Source organism: Amphiprion ocellaris, chromosome 2 (genome assembly GCF_022539595.1).
Source record: "Amphiprion ocellaris isolate individual 3 ecotype Okinawa chromosome 2, ASM2253959v1, whole genome shotgun sequence".
Lineage (NCBI taxonomy): Eukaryota > Metazoa > Chordata > Actinopteri > Pomacentridae > Amphiprion > Amphiprion ocellaris.
Window position 1 is genome coordinate 8,265,539 of NC_072767.1, and position 23,954 is coordinate 8,289,492.

General features: G+C 35.8%; 1 protein-coding gene across 6 annotated transcripts in view; it reads left to right on the top strand.

Annotated features, from left to right (window-relative positions):
• Positions 1-23,954, top strand: part of usp13 (ubiquitin specific peptidase 13) — a 59,440-nt gene that overhangs the window by 15,019 nt on the left and 20,467 nt on the right. Inside the window, exons 6-15 of one of the 6 annotated variants that reach the window (XM_023266334.3) lie at positions 2,274-2,458; positions 4,472-4,569; positions 4,660-4,850; positions 6,027-6,098; positions 7,836-7,908; positions 10,863-10,988; positions 14,756-14,909; positions 16,459-16,633; positions 16,727-16,815; positions 18,784-18,906. In XM_023266334.3, the coding sequence (XP_023122102.1) occupies positions 2,274-2,458; positions 4,472-4,569; positions 4,660-4,850; positions 6,027-6,098; positions 7,836-7,908; positions 10,863-10,988; positions 14,756-14,909; positions 16,459-16,633; positions 16,727-16,815; positions 18,784-18,906 (1,286 nt within the window). Of the gene's footprint in view, positions 1-2,273; positions 2,459-4,471; positions 4,570-4,659; positions 4,851-6,026; positions 6,099-7,835; positions 7,942-10,862; positions 10,989-14,755; positions 14,910-16,458; positions 16,634-16,726; positions 16,816-18,783; positions 18,907-23,954 lie in introns of all 6 variants that reach the window. The other 5 variants (XM_023266330.3, XM_023266331.3, XM_023266332.3 and 2 more) reach the window with 5 other exon arrangements.

Here is a 23,954-nt window from a genome sequence, read left to right on the forward strand (position 1 = left end):
ATTCATGCTAGGTACTTTCCCCCCATAACAGCAGAAATCACAGAGAATTTGATGTTTTCAGTTCTGACTTTGGCCACTTTCATGCATGCTCTTCATTCAGAAACTGATCTTTCGGGGGGTTTTTTTGCAGTGTGACCTCAGTCTGCACAATCGCATCACAATTAATGCTATTTTTGCATCGTAAATATTGCACGTACTTTTCTTTTTTTTTTTAACACTTTTTTGTGCATAGTTTTGCACTGTTCTTTGTGTATTAAATATTTGTCTACCTGAGTATGTATAAGTGTAATATCAATCTAATCTGCAGCAATCTAAGTATTTTATTGCACTGTTTGGTCTAAATGCAGTTCATCCTGCTTCACTCCAACACAGACTAGTGTCTTCACTTAGGCTTTGTGAGAAAATTAAAACTTGAGGCTTAATCTTTCAATTATTATCACCATTGTGTGCAAGTTACATTTATTTATAAATCATATTTAAACCCTGCTGAAGCTGATTAAAGTGAAATAAAAAGTGTCACACACACACACACACACACACACACACACACACACACACATGCCCTATCACTGTCATTAATGAGCTAACAAACAAACACTAGCATCAGGAGAGCTACCAGAGAGACTGACGTTACGTTTCCTCACTGTAAAACAGAACAAACGTAGGATAATGTAGTGACTTACCTGCTGATGAGCTCCTTCATCCTCATTGGCGACTCCAACGTGTTTCCGTTTCAGGTGCTTTATCATCATCGTGATGCTCCTGTGCTTTTGTAAAGCTTGCATGTTACGCATGTTTTTTGTTTTGTGAAGCGTGAAATACTCCAACACTTTTGAGGACTTCGGTCAAACTGTTTTCTCCGTGTCGGTCAGGTTTCATGTGTTGAATTTACTTTTCCTTTGAAAATACCGCCTCCGCTCTGCCTCCACCTCCCTCTGTTCAACTCGCTCTGCAGGTGGAGTTTTTTTTTTTTTTTTAAACAAAACTTTATTTCAGTCAGCCAGCATTGACAAAGCTCTACACGGCTCCGCGACTTGGTGAGTGACGCATGAATCGCGCGACACAACGAATCGATAATGAAATTCATTGCCAACGCTTTTAATAATCGATTATTATCGATTTTATGGATTCGTTGTTGCAGCCCTACTCTGAACAATAAATCCAGTTTGACCACCTGAGCCTGATAATATCGGCCTGCTGCATATATTTTGTAATATGTTGGGTAATTATGCGATATGGAAACTTTCTTTTACAGAACGTAAACCAGAAAAAGATGCTTGATGGAATTTAGAAACTGTGTCATCGTGGAGTTTGTATAGTAGAGCAGCTTTATGTTTACTATAGTCTCTGCAGCACATGTAGCAGAGCCACAGCTGAGCAAACGGTAGTGCAGAATCGAGCTTCTTGATAAGTTGCTAGTCTGTGAAGGACTTTGTTGGGAAGTTAATAAAAACTTAGCCATAGTTTTCCTTTTGTATATATTCAACATACATTCTACAATGTATAAACACAATTAATGTCTATTTCTTACTCCCTAAAGTTTGTTTGGTTTCTTCTTATTATTCTTATTGTTTCGGTCTGGAACAGGTGCACAATACATTTCACTGCGCATTATACTATGTATAATTGTGTTTGTGATAAATAAAGGTCTTGAATCTTGAATCTGGGTATTGATCGGGTTGTATTGAGCATGAAGGATTTCAGTGTGAATGTAGCTAAAGATGTCCTGACTGTCTGAATACATTTAAATGGCTTTAGTTGGTAAAATGCAATTAAAATAATTCACTTCATGCTCTCACATTGTCCACTATATACTCATACAGTAAAAGGACGCAGGTAGGAACAATTATCCAACTCAGGTCACTGGTTCTGCATCTGAGGACCTTAAAACTCAATCATTATCTAATTCGTCTGAATGCTTTTTCATTGGTTTGTCAACAGAAGAGAAGCTAAAGAGCTGCTATGAGCTGCATTATTGACAACCATTGCTCAATTGTAAATGATTTTACGTAAAGAAACACTGAATTTAGAAAGGATTTGCTGATTAACTTTTGATCATTCAGTTAGTTTGTGTTCCTTGTGCCTCTAATGCATTTAGTTACTTACTAAATAATAACCTAAATTTGTCTGCATTACTGTGTCCTATTCCACTTTACTTTTCTAACCAGTCCTTTTAGAATGACTAATTTCTGTTATCTGACTAAATGCAGTTTTCAGTGAAAGACTTTAACTCCTCGATTAACTTCAGTTTCTGCTTCTCTTCTGTCTGTCAGCGGCTGGAAATGTCAGAAATGCGAGTTGAGGGAGAACCTGTGGCTGAACCTGACGGACGGAGCGGTGCTTTGTGGGAAATGGTTCTTCGATGGGAGTGGAGGCAACGGCCACGCTCTGGAGCACTACAGGGAAACCAACCATCCGCTGGCCGTCAAGCTGGACACCATCACCCCAGACGGAGCAGGTTGGAGCCATGAGCTCATCTGAACCCATGCACCAATACACAGTCTGATTTACTGCATGGTGTTAGTGAATTAAACTGTTCTTATTGAACTTTTCAAATGAAAAATAGTGAAAACACAATTGTTGCATGAAGAAAAAATAGCGTCTTCGTTAAGGTAAGTTAATTAAATTTTTATTAGTACACTGAGGTATGACTATGTGTAAGAAAATAAAAGATGCAGACACACAAATAAGAAACTTGGATAACAAATATTAAGAGACGAAGTTAGTGAAATAAGAAAAACAATAATTAGAGCATTTAACCTAAAAAAACCCAAAAACAAACCAACTAAAACAAGGGCATCTAGAAGAGAAATAAGATTACATTAAAAACCTGAATTGATCTAAGGATAAAAATGAGGGAGTTTAGATTCTTCTGCACAGCAACCTAAGAATTTCATTGCACTGATATCTAGTTTATCACTGCGTTTCAGAATAAAAGCCTCTGAAGCCTTTGAATCTGTTTATGTCACTCAAACTCAGCATTCATCACAATTTTATGCTGCACATCAGCCTGTTAATGTAAACACTCATTTTGGCCTCCATGTTTGCTTCTAGCACTTTAATAAATGACAGTCTAAGCTTAAAATGCAAAGTTTAAAATCTAAATTAATTTAACTTTTATTTAAAGAGTGCGTTGAGGTACGAGTAAGAAAATAAAAGATGTCAGCACACAATTAAGAAATTGGATAACGAATAAATATTAAAAGGAAAGGTTAGTGAAATAATAAAAAGCATTAATTAGAGAATTTGATCTAAAAAACAGACAAACAAAGCAACTAAAACAAGAGCAGCCGGAAGAAACTGAAAATAAGTCAAGCTTTAGATTGTTCAGTAAAAATGTCTAATATCTGCAGTGTAATTCAATGTTTGTATGATAAGGACACACATTAAAGGACGGTAAAGAGATAATCTAAGGGGGGAAATAAACAGTAAGAGCCATATAAATAAATAAAACTCAATATATTTCAGGTCTTACAGAAAGTGAGAACCATCAAACCTCAACACAAAGCTCACAGTGATAAACTATAATTTTTTGTTGTTGTAGTTTAGTCACCAATTTGGGCACTTCTAAAACTAAGCTTGTTGATTCAAATTCTCAGATATTTGTAATTCTGTAATTCATTCAATATTCATCCCACTCAGAGTAGAGACGGTAAAAACCTAATGATTAATTGGTTTTAGTGGCAATAACAATGAATTTCTGCTTACTCAGCAAATGTAACCACACTACAGTATAAAACTGTGTCATCGGCATAGAGGTGTACATCACAATCAGATGGAAAATTATAATGATTTCACTTAATCCCTGGTTTTGGATTGGGATTACAGTTGCACATGTAGGTAATATTAGGTACAAATTGTAAAATTTAATAATAATATCCAATCAGACTCACTTTATTAGGTCCATTTAATAAAACTCAATGCAGCAGCAGCTCGGTGAGATCTGTCACGAAGCTCAGTACTTTTCTAGATTTTGGTGATGTGATGATGAAGTGATGTGTCACTTTGTGTAGAATCAGAATCAGCTTTATTGAACCAGTATGTTTTCCACAAACAATGAGTTTGACTCTTTGGTCTTGAAGTATTTTCACAAAAAAATTAAATGCATTTAAACAAGTGCATGTTAAAGAAAGGAAAATAAGTGTTTAACTGCTACTTACATTCATAGATTTGTGCAGAAGTAAACCAGAAGTTAAGTGCAAACTGTGCAGACTCTGAGGAATAAGTACAGTTATTAACATTAGAGATGTTTTTAATGTTTTACCCTGATATTGAATGTTATTATTGCACTACTGAGGCAACGAAGTGGATTTTTTTAAAGTACAAATGTAAACACTGACTCAATTTGACTGTTTTCTATCTATTGAGCATCCATCATGTGAATAACTGACCAGAAATCTCTCAAATGTTAAACTTTCTGCAGAATTAAGTGAGGTGTAACTGTGGAGACTGACTGTGTTTTTGCTTTCAGATGTCTATTCATTCGAGGAGGAGGAAGCTGTGCTGGATCCTCACATATCAGAGCACTTGTCACACTTTGGAATAGACATGCTGCAGATGCAGAAACGAGTGAGCTAGTTTTAGCTTCAGCAAAATATGTGAAGTGTTTAAGCAAAGTGCAGCAGAAAACTCTTCATGTTTTTGTTTGGTCCCCCTCAGACAGAGAACGGCCACCACACAGACAACAACTCCAGGCCGAGGGTCAGCGAATGGGAGGTGATCCAGGAGTCGGGAATGAAGCTGAAGGCGGTTTTCGGTTCTGGTTACACAGGAATCAAAAACCTGGGAAACAGCTGCTACCTGGGAACAGTCCTGCAGGTCCTCTTCAGCATCCCAGACTTCCAGAGGATGTGAGTAAGGAACGCTGGCATGCAACGGCACTGGAGGCAAAATAGATGAATGGATTTAAAAACAAAGCAAATATATATTGTTCTTTGACGTGTTTTTCAGTCTTTTGTCTTATCTAAATGAAATGCAGTACGTAAGGTCTTTTATTTTTGCATAATATTTAATGCTGTTCTCAAACATAATCCTTAACATTTGTAATATATGGCCTTTACATTAAGAAAAAGATAAAATAAGAGAAGATAAACTTTATTAATCCCGAAGGAAATTCTTGTGACAAGCACATAACATTAGAAATGCACCACCTAAAAGTGGAAAGCTGTGAGATATAAGTACTAAAATAAAATTAGCAGCTAAAATAAGACTAGAAAAGAACATTAAAAAGTAATCATAATTGGGTAATAATATCACACATAAAAATGAAACATGAAAGTCAAATTTTGCACATGGAATCAAAATATTGCAAATGAAAACTAAATATTACACATGATTTTGAAAGACTGATGCATCTCTGCATAAACTACAAGACTTTATATAATCCGAAGCTGCAGGTGTTTGCTTGTTACATCATGTTTCCGTCCGTCTTATGTCGTCGTTATTTCCGCTGATTATTGGTCGTACCAGTCACTTTCTGGTAGTTTCAGAGCTGCAAGATGTGACTGCAAAACTAAGCACTGATACTGACCTTGCACAAGGAAATATTCATAATAAATTAACCAAAATGCTGATTTTAAGCTGTTATTACAAGCGTGAAAGCAAAATAATGTGTCTTTTTACTTTGCTGTGTCTTTGGTTGCCAGTTTTGCACCATCTGTTGTTGCAAAACTGGCAACCAAAACTGGAAAAACATGGAATACTTTTACAGATACAAGACTTTCTATTCAAGTAATGAATAAATTTGTCAGCTGTCGAAGAGATTCTGCCGTAAGGACCAAATAATTAGTGATTAAAGGAGTAAAAAACTAGATTAAAAGTGCAATTTTAAATATTAAATCAAAATTTCAAACCCTTGCATGATGTACATCTACATTAATATGTTTTATTGCAGTGCTTTTGATGCTTACTTAATTATTTTTGCATGTAATATTGATAAAAACACAGACAAACTACAGGACATTACAGGTGTCGTGTTTCCGTCCGTCTTGTGTGAGGTGATCAGTGACACGTGTTCTGATCTGCAGGTATGTGGGAAATCTGCAGAGGATATATGACTATTCACCTCTTGACCCCACCCAGGACTTCGCCACACAGATGTAAGTGATTCCACGGTTACATAATCAGTGTTGCAACGCACAAACAAGACCAGGTTTTACTTCTGTTTCTGTAGAATGAGTTTTAGAATGCGTCAGTTTCAGTTCAGGCAGTAAACGTGTTGGATGTGAGCCCATTTTTTTCACAGTCTAAATCTGGTGTGTTTTCTCTTCTAAGCGGCTGTGTTGCAACAGTCCAGGCAGTGAATAACATCAGCTGTGGATGTTTCGTGTTCGGAGGCGAGCAGCCAGATAAACATGTTGATGCTTGTCTTTAAAAAGCAGATCATACAGAAACGTTTGGTGCAACGATGAAACATGATCCTTCCTGTAATTGCACTCAAGGCAAATTGTGAATCCATTTCTATTTCTTGGAAGGATTAGATGAAAAAAAAAATCAACATTTAGGCTTAAAGCATACATTTAAGAGAGGTTTTTTTCCTTAATTGTACAAATTAGAGCAGAACCGTGTCAATATTTGCACAAAAAAAGAGAGTTAAAAGTTAAAGTCAGTGAGCTTCAGCTTCAATATTTTGTTGTAGACTATATTTATAAATACGTAGTTAAATGAAAATTCCAATTCTTCACTGATTCTTGATAACAAATAGAAGCAATATGGGGTTTAAAAGAATATATAATTAAATCACAACAGACCTGCGGTTTTGTTATAATTAAACTAAATGTGAACTTTGTTTTCAAATTTAGATTTTGCTGTGACTTTAACAGCAACATAAATGTTAAAATAAAACACATACAGGAATGATTGGTGACTGTTTTATTTCAAATTCTTATTTGATTATTGACCATTAATTTTGAATTGATGGGATTATTTATAAGCTACAGGTTATAATTTACTATAATTTTATTGTCAGTGATGTTTAAACTCCTGAAAGTAAAATTATGTCAATTCACTGGGGATGCTTCACCTACAGAAATAACATTTTCCGAGACATTTTCCGAGTTTTTTTCCATTTCTCATTCTCATCCCTGATATATATATTTCTTACTAAAACTTTTTTTACATTATAGAAAAATTATTTATTTGTTTTTGTATTTTTCAATTATTTGTTTTATTACGCTAATAATTCATATTAAATTAAATAATTTCTATTATGTATTATGTTGTATGCAATTAATTTTTGCTTCTTTATTGACAAATAAATGTAAAAAAAATATGTAAAACTATATATATATTCTTATTAAAACTGATTTTTAAAAAATTATTCTTGATATTCGACCCCTTCTTTTTGATTTCCTAACACCAGTAAAATAATTTTATTACTAAACTGACTGTATGTAGTGTTAAAAAATCTAAAAAATTAGTTGTTCACTAATAAATTCTGTACAAAAATGATCCTTTAATGACTATGAACAATTTCCAGCTGAACTAATTATTAGAAAATGAAAAATTAGAAGAATTTAGGAGAATACTGAGGGTAGAAACATGATATTTACACGTGATTATTTATTTTATGGTCACAGAAACCTTGCAGCTGCTGTTGGTGGTTGTGGTTACCACGGCAACTGCGCCGATTTTGAACTTTTTGCGGGCTTTGTGAGACTAAAACCTCCAAACTTAACATGAGAAAAGCTCCGGGAGTTCTGTCTGAAGTTTTTTTTTTAAATTTTTATTTCTGTACTCAGTGTCTTCAGGCTTTACCTAATAATGAAATAAAAACTAGCATGAACCAGGCGTGTTTCTGCTCCGTGTTGATGCCGTGATGTGTTTTCGTCCCGCAGGGCTAAACTGGGACACGGACTGCTCTCAGGCCAGTACGCCAAACCGCCCATGAAATCTGAGCTCATTGAACAGGTGATGAAAGAAGAATACAAGGTATTAAACTGGGTATGTCCAGCTCCAAACTGGCTCCGGAACTGAAGCATGAATAAGAAACAAAATCAGCAAAATGTTTAGGTTTCTGTGTTATAAATATATCTGAGCTTTTCTGTTGGATTTGAGGGGGTTTTTAGGAATATTGTGAAGTTTTTCTGACCCTAAATGTGCAACTTTAACACCGTTTTGCTTTTTTTATTCCCCAGATCTCAGATTCATTTCGCTCCATCTTGTTTTTCTTCACTAACTTTAACCTTAATCGTTCCGTTTTCAGCCCCATAAATTCCTGGACGTTAGAGGGGGAAAGTCATTAAAGCATAATGGGAGCCGCCGCTGCTCCTCTCAGCTTCTTTTAAGCCTCGGTAATTGATAGCAGCCGAACCGTGATCCTAAACTTCCTCCACATGTGATGGTGGAGTCGGGTTTGGACACGTATTGACAGCTGGGAGGCCTGAAGGCAGGACGGCTGCTAGTACAATCACTGATCTCAGTTCTGGATTTAACCGAACACCGAGGGTTCCCACTGATGATTTATTATTAACTCATTATTAGCATCATGTCATGTTTTTATAAGACTTTTATTTGCGTTTTGCATCTGCCTAGACGATGAAACTGCAGCGACAAGCAGCATAATAGAGGAAGAAAGTCAGTTTTTCCTTAGTTTGGTGCAATAATGAACAAAAAAAATGCAAATTGTGAATTAATTCCTCAGTTTCTTGGTAGAATTAGATGAAGAAAATCAAGATTTAGACTTACAACATATATTTAAAAGAGGTTTGTCCCTGAATTGTGCAGTAAAAATAAGAGAATTAAAACTTTAACTGTCTTTAGCTTAAATATAGCTTTAGACTATATTATTAAATATAATAAAATTGTTAACAGTTCCTCATTGATTCTTGATAATAGCAAATTAATTAAGCAATATAGTTTTAAAATAATACATTGGAGTAGGAGCAAAAATACACAAAATAGTGAACCAAGCTAAGAAAAATGTAAAAACAAATTTTAAATATTATAATAAAGTGACAGTAGACTATATTTTTTGTTATTGTCAAACTGAATCTTGACTTTTTGAAAATATTTTTGATTTTGCTGTGATTTTAACTGCAACTTAAATGTTAGAGAACGCATACAGGAAATGTTTCTGAGTGGGCAGCGATAAATACCAGTGATTACTGTTGGACAGTGCAATATATTGCTGCTAAAAACACAAGATAAGATCAAACTTTATTAATCCAGAAGGAAATTCCTGTACCAGATATTGCTCAGAAAGTAGAAAAGCAGTAAATTTTAAGCACAACGCAATAAGGAAATAGCATAAGTAAACTATAATAAGGCTGGAATAGAATAGTAAAAGGTAATTCTGGCAATTATGCTGAGGTAACAATTCATATGACGCATAAAAAATGAAATGAAAATGAAATTACATCTACAGTTTTGCACATGAAAGTGAAATATTGCATGTGTGATCAAAATTCTTGTATATATTGTGCATATTATTGCTGCATATTATTATCATTGCTGTACATATGGTTAGTGCTGCTTTGAAAGATGTTGCTGCTGTAACACTGGAAATTTTCCCTGATGTGGGGAGTAATAAAGGATTATCTTATAATATCGCAATAGATAATGAAATATTACACCAGAGAAATGAAAATTTGAAATGACAAAAAAAGGGACAAAGTTACAAAGCGACAAAAAAATGGATAAACGACTAAAAAGAGAGGAAAAAATGACAAAAGCGAGAAACAAAACGACAACACGAGCGAGAGAAAATTACAAAAACGACGCACAAAACAAGAAATAAAGCAAAACACTAAATGACAAAAATAAGACAAAAAACAGAAGTGACACAAAAAGGAAGCACAAAACGACAAAAAACAGCAAAAACACAACAAAATATTAGAAAGTGAGACAAAGGACACGAAACAAAACAAAAAAGAGACAAAAAATTTACAAAGCGACGGAAAAATAGACAACACAAGCGAGACAACAAAATGACAACGATGCACAAAACAACGAATAAAGTGAAACACAAAACGACAAAAAGAGACAAAAAAACAACAAAAACAAGACAAAATATTACAAAAACAGAGACACAAAACCACAAAAGAACAATGAACAATCTAGTATTTTACTTGATGATCAAAAGCAACTTGTCATGGTCTAGAAACTATTTTAAATGTATAGTTTTACTAATTTACAATCTGCACTTAATGTCTTCTCTGGAATTTTTACACTTTGAGGGCCGGATTGGACCCTCTGGAGGACCGCTTTTGGCCCACAGGCCGCATGTTTGGACACCCCTGTTGTAGACATAACATGTTTCGGTAGAAACTTTTAGGGAAAACTCTGAAGCTCAGTAAAAGCTTGTAATGGCCTTTTTTGGTACCAAATTTTTCATTTTTTCTTCCCTTTTAGGTCTACAGTTATGTGAAGCAGCAGCACGGATTCTAGCATCATATTTCCAGTAGCTTTGGTGTGATTCATTGATAATATTCACAAAATATTCATACAAAACTGATTGTGGAGGTTAATCTGAGCTACTAGATATGTAAATTATTTTAAAGCTTTAATTCTCCACTGTTATTGATTAGTTAGCATTTATATAAATTAATATTTAGCTCTAAAATATTACTGATGTTATTGGAAAAGCGTCTCATTATCATCAGGAAAACTTCTTTTTTGTTCATTTTTGTGCCTGTTTTTGTTTTCCCCCTTAAAATATAACAAATTTCCTTCCTCAGGTCTTCAGGAATCTGCAGCTCGACGTTTTTTCATTCTTTTTTCAGACACTCTTTATGATTATATTTACATTTTTAATCACATCTTCCCTCCACAGTCTGTAAAATTCCCAGAAGCCGTCTAGTGTTTTACATAAATTATTATTTTTATATAAATGTTCATTCTGACGCCCAGTGTTTTCCCTCCAGCAGCAGCAGAAAGGTGTCTCTCCGCGGATGCTGAAGTCTTTGGTCAGCAGAGGACATCCAGAGTTTTCCTCCAACAGACAACAAGATGCTCACGAGTTCCTGCTGCACATCATCAACCTGGTGGAGGTCAGTGGAGCTTCGTTTACGTCAGAGTTTTTAATGTGCACGAGTAGGAAGTTTACTTTTAACTGCAGCAGCTGTTAGTTTATAGAAATGTGACCAAACGTAGCTTTAAAGGATGTAAATTTCATGATTTGTGTTATAAATATCAATGACCAACGTCAAATTTTCTGAAATAAATAGTTAATGTGTATTTAGGAACATTCAGCTGCATGTAAACGTTTATATATACGACTCTCGTTTTAGCTCTTCACTGGTGTTTAGTGGAAGATAATTCCAGTTAATGCTAAAAACATCAAAGTAAACCTGAGTTTTCTGCTCTGTACGGTCATAACTTTTTAGAACACGATGCTGGAGGGCTCCATACCACCTCCGACCCGCACACTGTTTTTGTCTCCTGGGTTTGTTCTTTCACATGAGGTCTTTCTCAACAGGATATATTTAACTCGCTGCTATCTGTTACACAGGGAGGCCAGATAATGCTTCCTATTCTGATACCGACTAAAACCCAACACTTCCTCCGCCTCACGCTGCCGACGTCAACAAAACACACCAACCGGAACTTGAAAACCAGCAGCCAGCATTGGTTTTCCACATTTTTCCTCTTATCTTTGCAAACTTTTAGTTTTTTTTTTCATCTTGAATATTCAGGAACCTTCTGCTAAACCACGTCTGATTTGCTTGAGACTTTAATAGCATCAACTATGAATATTTAAAGTGATATCTGTGAAGTTTTATATTCATATATCAAATACTTTTTAAAAAAAAAAAAATCACCGTTTGACCTACTTTCTGCAGGTTTATTCGCACATTGAAATTTGAGGCTGTTTGAGCAACAATATCTGAGGAATTATTTCAGATAAAAACCTGGAATTTTCTTAGTTATTTCTCATCATGTCGTTGATTCAGAATCTGTAATTATTTGTAAATCAAATAATCTTTCAATAGCAGTGAGTTGAAATATGAACAAAAAAGTGGGTCAACAGGAGATTTTTTTAAGAAGTTGTACCTCAGAAAGTGTTATGTTATGAAAGTATATGATGCTAAAATTTCACAAAAATTCTTATAAATATCCATATTTTTTGCTTTTAAAATTTAAGACAAATCAGATGTGGTTGAGCAGAAGGTTCCTGATGATTTGAGATGGGGACAAAATAACCTAAAATTTTGCGTAAATGATTGGAAAAATGTGAGAAAACAACAACTGATGCTGTTAGAATCTGGTGGGTTCAGAATCATTGACATGATGACAAATAACTTTAATAAATAAGTGAAAATTTCAGGTTTTTATCTTTAATAGTTCCTGAGATGTGGTTCAAACAGACTCAATCTTCAACGTGTAGAAAAACCTGCAGAAAGTGGGTCAACAGGTGATTTTTACAAATTTGTACCTCAGAAAGTGTTTGGTATACGAAGATAAATTCCACAACAATTCTTATAAATATCCATTTTTTTGCTAAAAAAAATTCAGATAAATCAGGTGTGGCTAAGCAAATGTTTCCTAATGATTTGAGATGAAAAAGCCCTAAAAGTTTGAACAGATAACAGGAAAAATGTGGGAAAACCAACAATGGCTGCTGTTAGAGTCTGGTCAGTTCAGAATCAACAACATGATGAGAAATAACAGAGAAAATGTAAATAAATATCCAGATTTTTTTGCTATAAAAATTCCAGGTGAACCAAAAAAACCTGCAGAAATTGGATCAACAAGTGGTTTTTAAACAAGTTGTACCTCAGAAAGTGTTCAATTTCACAACACGCTTTATAAATATCCATATTTTTTTGCTGTAAAAATTTCAGGTGAAGAGATAATTGAGCAGAAATGGTGATGATTTAAACTGAACTCTTAAACTCTCCTTGGGTCCTCCAGCTGTCTGAACTACATACTGAGTCCAGCCACCGTCAGCAACATTTTCCTCAGACTGTGTCACCCGACATACTTGGCCCGAGTTAAATTCAGACTGGTGTATTTCCGTGGCTCCTTAGAATAGACGGGCCGAGCCACAGCATGCAGACCTTCATCAGAGCCTCCGAATAAACGGGAACCTCGATAATGATTAATGTGCTCTGAAGCGATGCCTCAGTAACGGAGGACGACGCTAACTGAAGCAGCTCCTAAGTTAAGTTCGCGCCAGCAGATCGTAACAGATCTGCAGTTTAAATGACAGGCTGTCATGTTTGTGATATATATCTAACCTCTGCGCACGTCTTTCCAAGATTATACTGCATTATAACTTGCTCTATTTCAGGTAAAACTGTTTAGGATTTGATTTATGGAAAATTTTAGTGAACTTTTTGACTTTCAAGACTCAAAGAAGTCACAAAATTCATCGTTTCCTCTGAAAAAAGCAGCGTTTTGACCATAAAGCACAAAATCTAACTGACTCTTCACATGAACTAATCTTTGTTTGAAAGGTTTCTGCAAAGAAAACTAAATTTTGTTGTAGATGTAAGCTGTTGATCATCTTTCACATTCAGGAAAAACTTTAATTTCTCAGCTGTCAGCCATGTTACTGGTCAATATTCACTCTTAATCCTCTGAATTCTCTGCAGTTTCTGAGTGTTTTTAGCTCCAGTCACATTTTAACTCACTTTAGGTTCAATTTTTACTTCAATAAAAAGTCCTGAACCTTTTTGGAAACAGAACACCTATGAAGAAGGAGAGCGAAGTGAGAAATGTCTTCTGACACAGTTAAAATGACAGAAATAATAAGAATAAAATAAATAAAAGTTATTTTAAAAAATCATTCATTGTGCAAAAACTGGGAGAAACCTGGACTCAACAAGTAGAACATTTTTAAGCTTCCCACAGGTGTTACCATCACTGGAAAATAAATGCTAACTCTCCATACCATAGATGTTTTACTACTTTTATTTTTAATTTGTTTTCATACTTTTCTATCATTCGATTTGTATAAGCACAGCCTGCAGTTCAGCTGAAAAGTCCCCAAATTTTTGTCAAATCGCTGTTGGTTGCAACTGAGTCATTAATAGCTTCATGGTTGCACAAATGAGGGCAGAATTTTTTGATTTTTACAGAATCTTGCTAGTGCAAATGGTGTATTTTAGGCATTTAAAAAAATATTAGACCTGAAGAATGAAGTGATTTGAATCAAATATCAACCATGATTAGTTCAAGGGCCATCTGAAATCTGACGATTTATTATGTTTTTAGTTTCTGGTTCTGATAAATGATATAATTGAACTCAGAAATGTCTTCTGTGTAGTTTGACACAGTTAAAATGACAGAAATTCTAATAAAAAAAATTAAGTTAAGGTTAACTTTTTTTATCATTGGTTTAGCAAAAATTGATTCAAACCTTGAATGAACATGTACAACATTTTTCTAGGTGTCAACAGGTTTTACCAACCCTGGTGAAATATATGCTTAACAATGCTGACTCTACATACTGTAGATATTATACTACTTAAATTTTTAATTTGCCAGATTTTTATTATGTCACTGTTGGTTGCATCTGAGTCACTAATGGCTTCATAGTTGCAAAAAAGAGTGTCGAATTTTTAGATTTTTGCAGAATCTTATGAGTGCAAATTGTGTATTTTAGGTATTTTTAAAAAATAAAACGTAGAATAAAGTGATTTTGATGAAATATCACACATGATTAGTTCAAGGGCTGTCTGAAATCTGAGATTCATTCTGTTTTTACAGTTTTTGGACCTGATAAATGGTTTAACTTGTCATCTGACAGCGGGCTTGGGAATTCAGATGTTAATAAAACCGTGTCTGATAACTCTGAATGTTGTTTCTGCAGAGGAACAGCGCAGGATCAGAGAATCCGAGCGACGTTTTCCGTTTCCTGGTGGAGGAGCGAGTTCAGTGCTGCCAGACTCGTCGGGTTCGTTACACTCAGCGGGTGGATTATTGCATCCAGCTGCCGGCTCCCATCGAGGCGGCCACTAACCGAGGTAAACAACACACGCACACACACACACACACACACACACAGACACACACAGACACACACACGTACACACAGACACACACAGACACACACACACACACACGCACACACGCACACACACACACACACACACACACACACACACGCACGCACGCACGCACACACACACACACGCACACACACACACGTACACACACACACACACACGTACACACACACACGCACACACACACACGTACACACACACACACACACGCACACACACACACGTACACACACACACACACACACACACACACACACACACGCACACACGCACGCACACACACACGTACACACACACACACACACACACACACACACACACACACGTACACACACACACACGCACGCACACACACACGTACACACACACACACACACACACACACACACACACACACACACACACACACACACACACACACACACAGCTGTGCCTCCGTGCTTCACTGTCAGGACTATGCATTCACTGTGGTACTACTGGTCACAAAAGACAAAAAACAACCATAAATAGACACTAAATGACCACAAATTAACACTACACAACCACAAAGAAACACAAAACCATCCTTGAAAGTTTACCCAAAGTCACTTTTTAAAGTTTTCTCTGGTGAATTATCAGAAAACAGAAACACATCCAGGTTACCAATGATTGTGTCTATGACTCTGTCATAGACATTAAACTGCTGCAGTTTTACTCTTCTAACTAGGATACATCCCATAATACTGATGCTCAAAGTTGGTTATAGAGAAACTGAACAAAGAGCAGATATAGTGTTTAGATTGTGACACATTTAATATTGAGGTTTTTGACATTTTGGTGCAGAATTATATGTGTTTTTGACATTTTGGCATGCTAATATTCACCAAAAACGTTTTATTTAATACAGAAAGCGTTGTTTTTTAATACTTTTTAAAGTTTTGTCCAGCCACATTTCATCACACTCCCACTTCTGTGCTTTACTGTCAGGACTATGCATTGACTGTGGTACTACTGGTTAGAAGAGACACAAAGAAACACAAAACCGTCCATGAAAGTTTACCCAGAATGCACTTTTTAAAGTTTTCTCTGGTGAATTATCAGGAAACAGATGAATCATGACAAAATGCAGATTTGGTGTTTATGTTGTGACACCTGGAAAGGATGTAAAACTGATCTGGTTGCAGTTTTTAACAGAGCTCAAATGTGTTTTTCAACCCTGAAAGCTTCATGTGTCTATCTGCTGCACTGATGAAGTTATGAGACTCAGAAATGATGGAAAAAATAAGAAAACTTGGACTTTCAAGCCATCTCTATGTACTTCAAGGGCCTGTAATTATGAAAATATTCATAGTATGAAGGTAAAACTTTGCATGACTTCATTAGATATACTGAAGTTATTGTAGATAAACAATGAGATGTTTCTGAGGAGGTTCTGGTTGGTTTTTCATTCAATGTAGATAGACAAATGTGGAGAAAATGAGGCTCTTTGTGATCTGATCTTTGTGACATTTTGTTTTTCCGTCACCAGAGGAGCTGCTGGCGTACGAAGCCAAGCGTAAGGAGGCTGAGGAGAACATGAGGGCTCCTCCAGAACCAGTCAGAGCTCGAATCCCGTTCACCGCCTGCCTGCAGGCCTTCACAGAACCCGAAAACGTCCCCGACTTCTGGAGCTCAGCGCTGCAGGCCAAGTCAGCGGGAGTCAAGTGAGCAGCTGGAGGGCCTCATCCACACCTAGAGTTCATAATCAACCCAAACATGCTGCATTTACCAGCTGGTTGTTGTGGTTTTTCTTGCAGAACTTCCCGTTTCGCTTCGTTCCCAGAATACCTGATTGTGCAGGTCAAGAAATTCACATTCGGAGTCGATTGGGTGCCCAAAAAGCTAGGTAACAAACTCATCAAATGAATGATTAATGGGCTTTAAAGAGACTTTTATTGACCCAACAGTGATGTCTCTTTATTTGAAGTGTTGCTGTAAATGTCCAGCAGAGGGAGCCACCAAACTGTAATTTAAGAGGACACATAAGCTGCTGAAAATACCTGCAGTTTTAACTACACAGCCACAAACTGTTATCTATAATCTAAGTAATGACAATATAAACTCTTTAAAATGTAACTGATCTTACAGTGAAAAGAGAGAGAATCAACCGGATGAATCACATCTTCAGTTAACAAATGATTTTAATGTCACTGAACTGGTTTAAGTTGGATTTACTTACATTATTTCATTATTTTCAAATAAACAATTTACGTTGCTGCAACTTCATGTTCAGAAAAGTCAACTTGAAGTTTCCAGATTTAAAAAAAAAGGAATAATTTAAAAAAAAAAAATTAATTTTAAAAAATTAAAATATAAATCTCAAATGTAACTTTAGCAGCGGTTGAGTTGCAGCAGAAAATTTATTGGAATCCTGATGTCAGATTCACAACACTAAAGTAGCTGTAAATCTAATTTTTGTACTTTACTGTTGCAGTTTTAGCATTTTTAAAATTACAATACTAGTTTAACGGAACAAAGTGTAACTTAAGTCTGTAAAATCCACAAAAGTAAACTGCATTCAATGAAGAAGAAGCATAAACAAGATTTTTTAGGGGGTTTTTTTTGCACAGTTTACAGTTGAAAAAATTTACAAATTCACTGCTTTAATGGAATATATATGCAAAAGATTAACTTCTCATTTTTAAATGTAATTGTTTTTGCCGTATTTGTTTCCTCTACAGTTCCACAAACTTTACTGTCTGGAATAAGAAAATTAACTTTCTCAAGCCAATTTTATTAAGTTTCATCGACTCAAATTCGTTTTAAACAAATTAATACAAAAAATTAGTTTAAATTAGACACAATATTAAGTTGATACAATGATTATATCAACACGAGCCATCGAAATAATGTTTGCAGCTTAAAAGGTTTATTTGGTGACACACAACCAAATTAAGTTGATTCAAATTAAGGCCACTGAACTGGTATAAGGTGGATTTACTGAAATTATTTCATTATTTTCAAGTAAACAATTTGCACTGATGCCACTTAATGTTGAGGAAAGTCAACTTGAAGTTTCCAGATTTAAAAAAAATAAAAAATTAAAAAAAAAAAAAAAAATGTCTTAAAATATAAATCTCGAACGTAACTTTAGCAGCGGTCGGGTTTCAGCAGACGATTTATAGAAACTGTGGCATCAGATTTACAACAGTAACGGAGCTGTAAACCTAATTTTTGCACTTTTTTTGCAATTTTGTAATAGTTTAAAGGAAAAAAGTGTAATTTAAGTCTGTAAAATCCACAAAAGTAAACTGCCTTCAACAATGGAGAAAGACAAATGAGATGTTTTATGATTTTTTGAAGTGTTTACAGTTCAATTTCACTGCTTTAGTTTAATTTATTTTCTAAAAATGGGATTATCTCTTTGAAGTGTGCTTTTTTTGTCATATTTGTTTCCTCTACAGTTCCTCTAACACACAAACTTTACTGTCTGGAATAAGAAAATTAAAGTTCTCAAGCCAGTTTTATTAAGTTTCGTCAACTTGAATTCGTTTTAAACCAATTAATGCAAAAAAATAGTTTAAATTAGACACAATATTAAGTTGATGCAACTATTGTGTCAACACAAGCCATCGAAATAATGTTTGCAGTTTAAAATGTATATTTAAATCAATAAATTAGACTTATTCATTTAATTACGTGGTCAGAATAAGTCTTTGTGATGACTTTTTACAGTGTAGAGATTCAAATGTGTGCATATCAGCAGCTTAAAATGCAGAAACTCCATTTATTCCAGCAAAATCAAGACTTTAAATTGTGATTTGTCGCCATGTATTTGTGAGATCACCAAATATTCGTGTCCGTTCTGGTGCAGACTTGGCCATAGAGGTTCCAGACTTCCTGGATCTGAACCGGCTCCGAGCCACCGGGCTGCAGGCCGGTGAAGAGGAGCTGCCGGACCTCATGCCTCCCATCGTGTTACCTGAAGACACCAGAGGTACGACGTGCACGACACCATCGAGAACACTTTAAAGTCAAAATCAGACAGAATGCATGAACTATACCTCCTGCACCTTCTCAGATCTTAAGTTTAGTTATTTGTTATTTAGCAAAAGCTTAAGTTTTGTAAAATGTTTTGGCTGAATTCTGAGAATTTCACATTTTCAGACTTGGAATTTTTTCTTATTTTACCTGAGACGCTATTTTAAGTGTGAAATATCTCCAGAAATAAAACTCCTACAGCCAGAAAATTGATTGAGAACACAAACACAATTATTTCCAGTAGATCTAAATGACCAAATACCTCCAACAAACGACAAAATCTCAATTATTGACACTTGAAAATAGCAAAATTTTCAAACCAGGGTGGTAGTCTTTGGTCGACATTTCACCAATTTTTGAGGCTCTAAAATCAGTAAAATCTGATGTGGGATCAGTTTTTAGCTGTTTTGTCTAGAAATCTGTCTGCAGTTAGTCAGATTTGTCCAAAATATGGTGAAGACTGTCCAAAATCACAAGAATGGATAATTATTGGCTCTTGAATATGGCCAAATTTTCAAATGAGGGTGGTATTCGAACCCCATAAAGTTCCTGTAAGTGTTTATATATGTATGGATCCATATTTCTACCAAAATACAGTGTTTGGTCGACATTTCACCAACTTTTGAGGCTCTAACATCATTAGAATCTGATGTGTGGAAAGTTTGACAAGACAAAGTTCCAATTTTTTCTAATTTGACTTGAAATGTGTCCAAAATTAGTCAGATTTGTCCAAAGTATCAAAAGGATTGTTCAAACTGACAAGAACAGATAATTATTAGCCCCTGATAATGGCAAAATTTTCAATCCAGGGTGGCTTGTTTGACAAGACAAGGTTTTTGACTTGAAATTTTGACTTGAAATGTGTCCAAAATGGGACAAATTTCTTCAAAGTAAGATCAGTCTTTTCCAAAATTACTCAAAATTGCAGAAAAGTTTGAAATGAGGGTAGTACTGGGAACACAGAATGTTTCGTAAGTAAATATGTTCCATTATATGGATGGATCCATATTCCCTACTAAAAATACGGCCTTTGGGCCTTTGGTTGACATTTCATCAACTTTTGAGGCTCTAACATCAGTAGACTCTGATGTGCATAAAGTTTGACCAGACAAGGTTCTAATTTTTTGGATCTTTGACTTGAAATCTGCCCAAAATGACTCTAAATTGTGCATTGTTTTTTAAATAAGGATGATACTGTGGACACTGAAAGTCCCTGTAAGTGTGTGTGTGTGTGTGTGTGTGTGTGTGTGTGTGTGTGTGTGTGTGTGTGTGTGTGTGTGTGTGTGTGTGTGTGTGTGTGTGTGTGTGTGTGTGTATATATATATATATGGATGTTGATGTAGACTCATTGGTAGGAAACAAAAACTGGTGTTCATAGGAGTCTAGATGTTGGTGTCATGTGTGCAGAGTTACAAGCTGCTTCCATGTTGTCTTCATGGTGAAATTTACCAACATATGAGGTTTATTACATACATTCATGATGCTGTGCCAATGCAGACTGGCAACCATATTTCCATATATTTACTGTTCGACAAAACACAGCAAAGGTCACTTTTAGCCTCTTTTAATCTGTTATTTAGCTGCCTATTCATTTCCATGAACAAACAGTGGCACCAACATTTGGTTCTGCTCCAGATTTATTGTGTTTTTTTTCCCTCTCCTGGTCTTCATGAATCACCTAAGCTGGCCTACAGTCGTATTGGTCGTCATGCTTGAATTCTTGGGAAAATAAAGATGCAAAACTGCTCTCTACTTAACTACTGCGGGCATTTTTGGCCCATTTTTAAAAAAATTTCAGAGTCCTGCTATTAATTCTAAAGGGCACTGATTTCCCTGAGCGGCTGAGCTTTTGTTCTCCGCCTAGATAGCTGGACGGGTTTGTTCGCTGCGTTTTACGGACTCCAGACGGTTTGATTCACGCAGTAACAGGAAGTACCCTAACGCTGTTACCTGACGCCCTCTTCGACAGGTGTTCTTTGGTCAAACGATGTGTGAAATTGTCTCTAATATGATATTCTGCTCAAAGCCACCAAAGTTCCCTCTTTGGGGTGTATTGAGTGGCGTCCCAGGGGGAAGGCATGCTCCATCAATTACTGCAGAGTTGTTGTGTTCACAGTGTGGCTAAGCCTAATAAGTTCTAATGATTTCACGAGATCCCCTTGTAATGCACTTCACTGGGCTCTGGGAATAAAAGCTGCTGCAAGATTCTGGTTTTAAAGCTCAAGGAGGCTTTTCTGGCAACTTTCCAGTATTAAATGCAATTTAATGCAACTTTTTTTTGTTTTCCTGTCCTCCTAAAGGCTGAAAACTTCCCTTCCTTGTTAGTCTGATGCAGAATTCTGGAAATATGTTCCAGTTATTTGGGACCAAAAACCAGGTTTTGAGGCTGTAACATTGGTAGAATTTGATGTATGGAAGTTTGACCAACTTTTGAGACTCTATCATCAGTAGAATTTGATGTGTGACCAGTTTTTTGCTATTTCGACTTGAAATCTGTCCAAAATTTGTCAGATTTATCCAAAATATGATGAAAGATTGTCCATAATAACAAGAATGGATCATTTTTAGCCCTTGAAAATGGCAGAATTTTCAAAAAATACAGTCATTAGTGGTAATTTCACCAATTTTTGAGACTAACATCAGTAGAATTTGATATGTGGGATGTTTGACAAGACAAGGTTCCAGTTTTTTGATATTTCACCAACTTTGGAGGCTCTAACATCAATAGAATTTGATGTGTGACCTTTTTTTTTGCTAGTTTGTCTTGAAATCTATCCAAAATTAGTTAGATTTGTCCAAAATATGGTGAAGATTGTCCAACATGACAAGAATGGATCAGTATTAGTCCTCGAAAATGGCAAAAAATTTCTATGGAGGGTGGTATTGTGTCCCCAGAAAGTTCCTGTAAATGTCTAAATATATGGATGTTTCCTACTAAAAATACAGTCATTAGTGGAAATTTCATCAACTTTTGAGGCTCTAACATCAGTAGAATGTGATGTGTGGAAAGTTTGACAAGACAAAGTTCCAGTTTTTCGATGTTTTGACTTTACACAGGTCCACAATTGGTCAGATTTGTCCAAAATGACAAGAATCATGCTTTTTGATCCTTCAACGTCGGCTCTTCCTATCATTGTGAAACAGAATTCACCAAGCATTGGATTGTTCACCCACTAATAAGGAACGTGAGCTGGGATTAGACCGTCGTGAGACAGGTTAGTTTTACATTTTCAAGGACCAACAGCTAATTGTTGGTCCTTGAAAATGTAACAAAGGCAAAATTTTGAAAGCAGCGTGGTTTTGTGTCCCCAAAAAGTTGCTCTAAATGTATGTTTATATGGATGGATCCATATTTCTGTCAAGTATTTTAGCTGGATTTTGGGAATTCCATGTTTTCACATCTGGAAATTTACCTAAGAAGCTTTTTTATGGACTAAATATCTCCAGAAATAAAATTCCTACAGCCAGGAAACTTGGTCAGGAGAAAAACTAAATGATTTCCAGCAGATATAAATGACTAAAGAGCTCCAGCAAATGGCAAATTTATAATTATTCATCCTGAAAAATGGCACAATTTGTAAATGAAGTTGATATTTGAGCCCCAGAAACTCCCTCTAAGTACATGTATAATGGATGGATCCATATTCCTACTAAAAATACAATCTTTGGTTGACATTTCACCAACTTTAGAAGCTTTTTTTTTTTTTTGCATTTTTGACTTGAAAGCTGATCAAAATGGGAGAAATTTGTCCAAAATGACTCTAAATTGTGCAGATATTTAGCTGAGGGTGTTACTGGGCGTCTCTGAAAGTCCCCCTCCTTTTGTTTGCCTCCTCTCTGATTCCTTCTCCTGCTTCATGTTGTAAAGTTCAGCTACGTCCAGCTATCAGTGTCCTCCTTAATATTTCAGCAGCTGTGAAGCACAGAGTGCCCCGGACTGTTTCAAGCTCCAAACACAGGAACGCATCCAAAGAGCAAATTCGTCTGAGAGCAGTTTTAACCACCTCACACATCGAGAAACTGCTGTCATTTTTTGCAAAATAGTTTATCCGGCTGCATTTTAGCACTAAGAGGCCAAAACAGTAAGATTGAACTTGTTTGTCTGAGTATTTACCGGCTTTTTCCTGCTGTTTCAGGCCTCTAAAGACACTGAAATCTGCTCTTTTTTGAGCTAAAACTACATTTTATTGGCTGTTTTACATATCTACACCTGACAGAAGGAGGAAAATGATGCATAACAACGTGTAAATGTTTATTATATGCAGTAATTTTGAGGCGTTTAAGTAAATTTGAATCTGTCAGGGCTGCTTTTCCACAGACAGGAAGTTAAAACAGATTTTCCAGCTTCGGTCAAATGTGAAAAGAAAAGAGGTCAGAGGGAATAATGTGAAGTTTTCAGATTTATTTAGCTCACATTTCTGTGATAAGTTTTGTTTTCCCGGCTGGTATCAGCAGAGATTCAGAGCCTCTCATTGATCACAAACGAATGTGTTTTCCTGTTCGCTGCCTGGAGCACATTAGTCCTCATCGGTCAGTTCATCATCTGAGGCTATTTAGAAGATGGAGGATGAAATTGTTTTTCTGCCTCCATTTGTCTCTTATTTTAATGCACAAAACTAACAATTACAGGCCGCTTTCTGATATACTGAGATAAAAACTGAAAAACTCTGTAATTTTCAATTAAGCCACACAGTTTACAAAGAGCCGTGATCTGTTTTTCTGATTTTCTTAATTCAGTGAAAATATGAAGGAGGCAAAGGAGATATAATGAGCAGAACAGTGGGACTAAACAAACTGCAGCAGACTTTCCTGGGTCGGAGCTTCATTGCAAAGACATAACCAGCTAAAAATGGCTGCAGAAGAAGCAGTCAGGTGGAATTTTATTTACAAAAAGACACAAAAAAACCCCTCCGCAGAACACGACAACAACACCAACAGTCTTCCTCGTGTCACTGCATCCGTGTGGGTTAAATAATAATGTTTTCCAGATTAGCGGAATCAAAC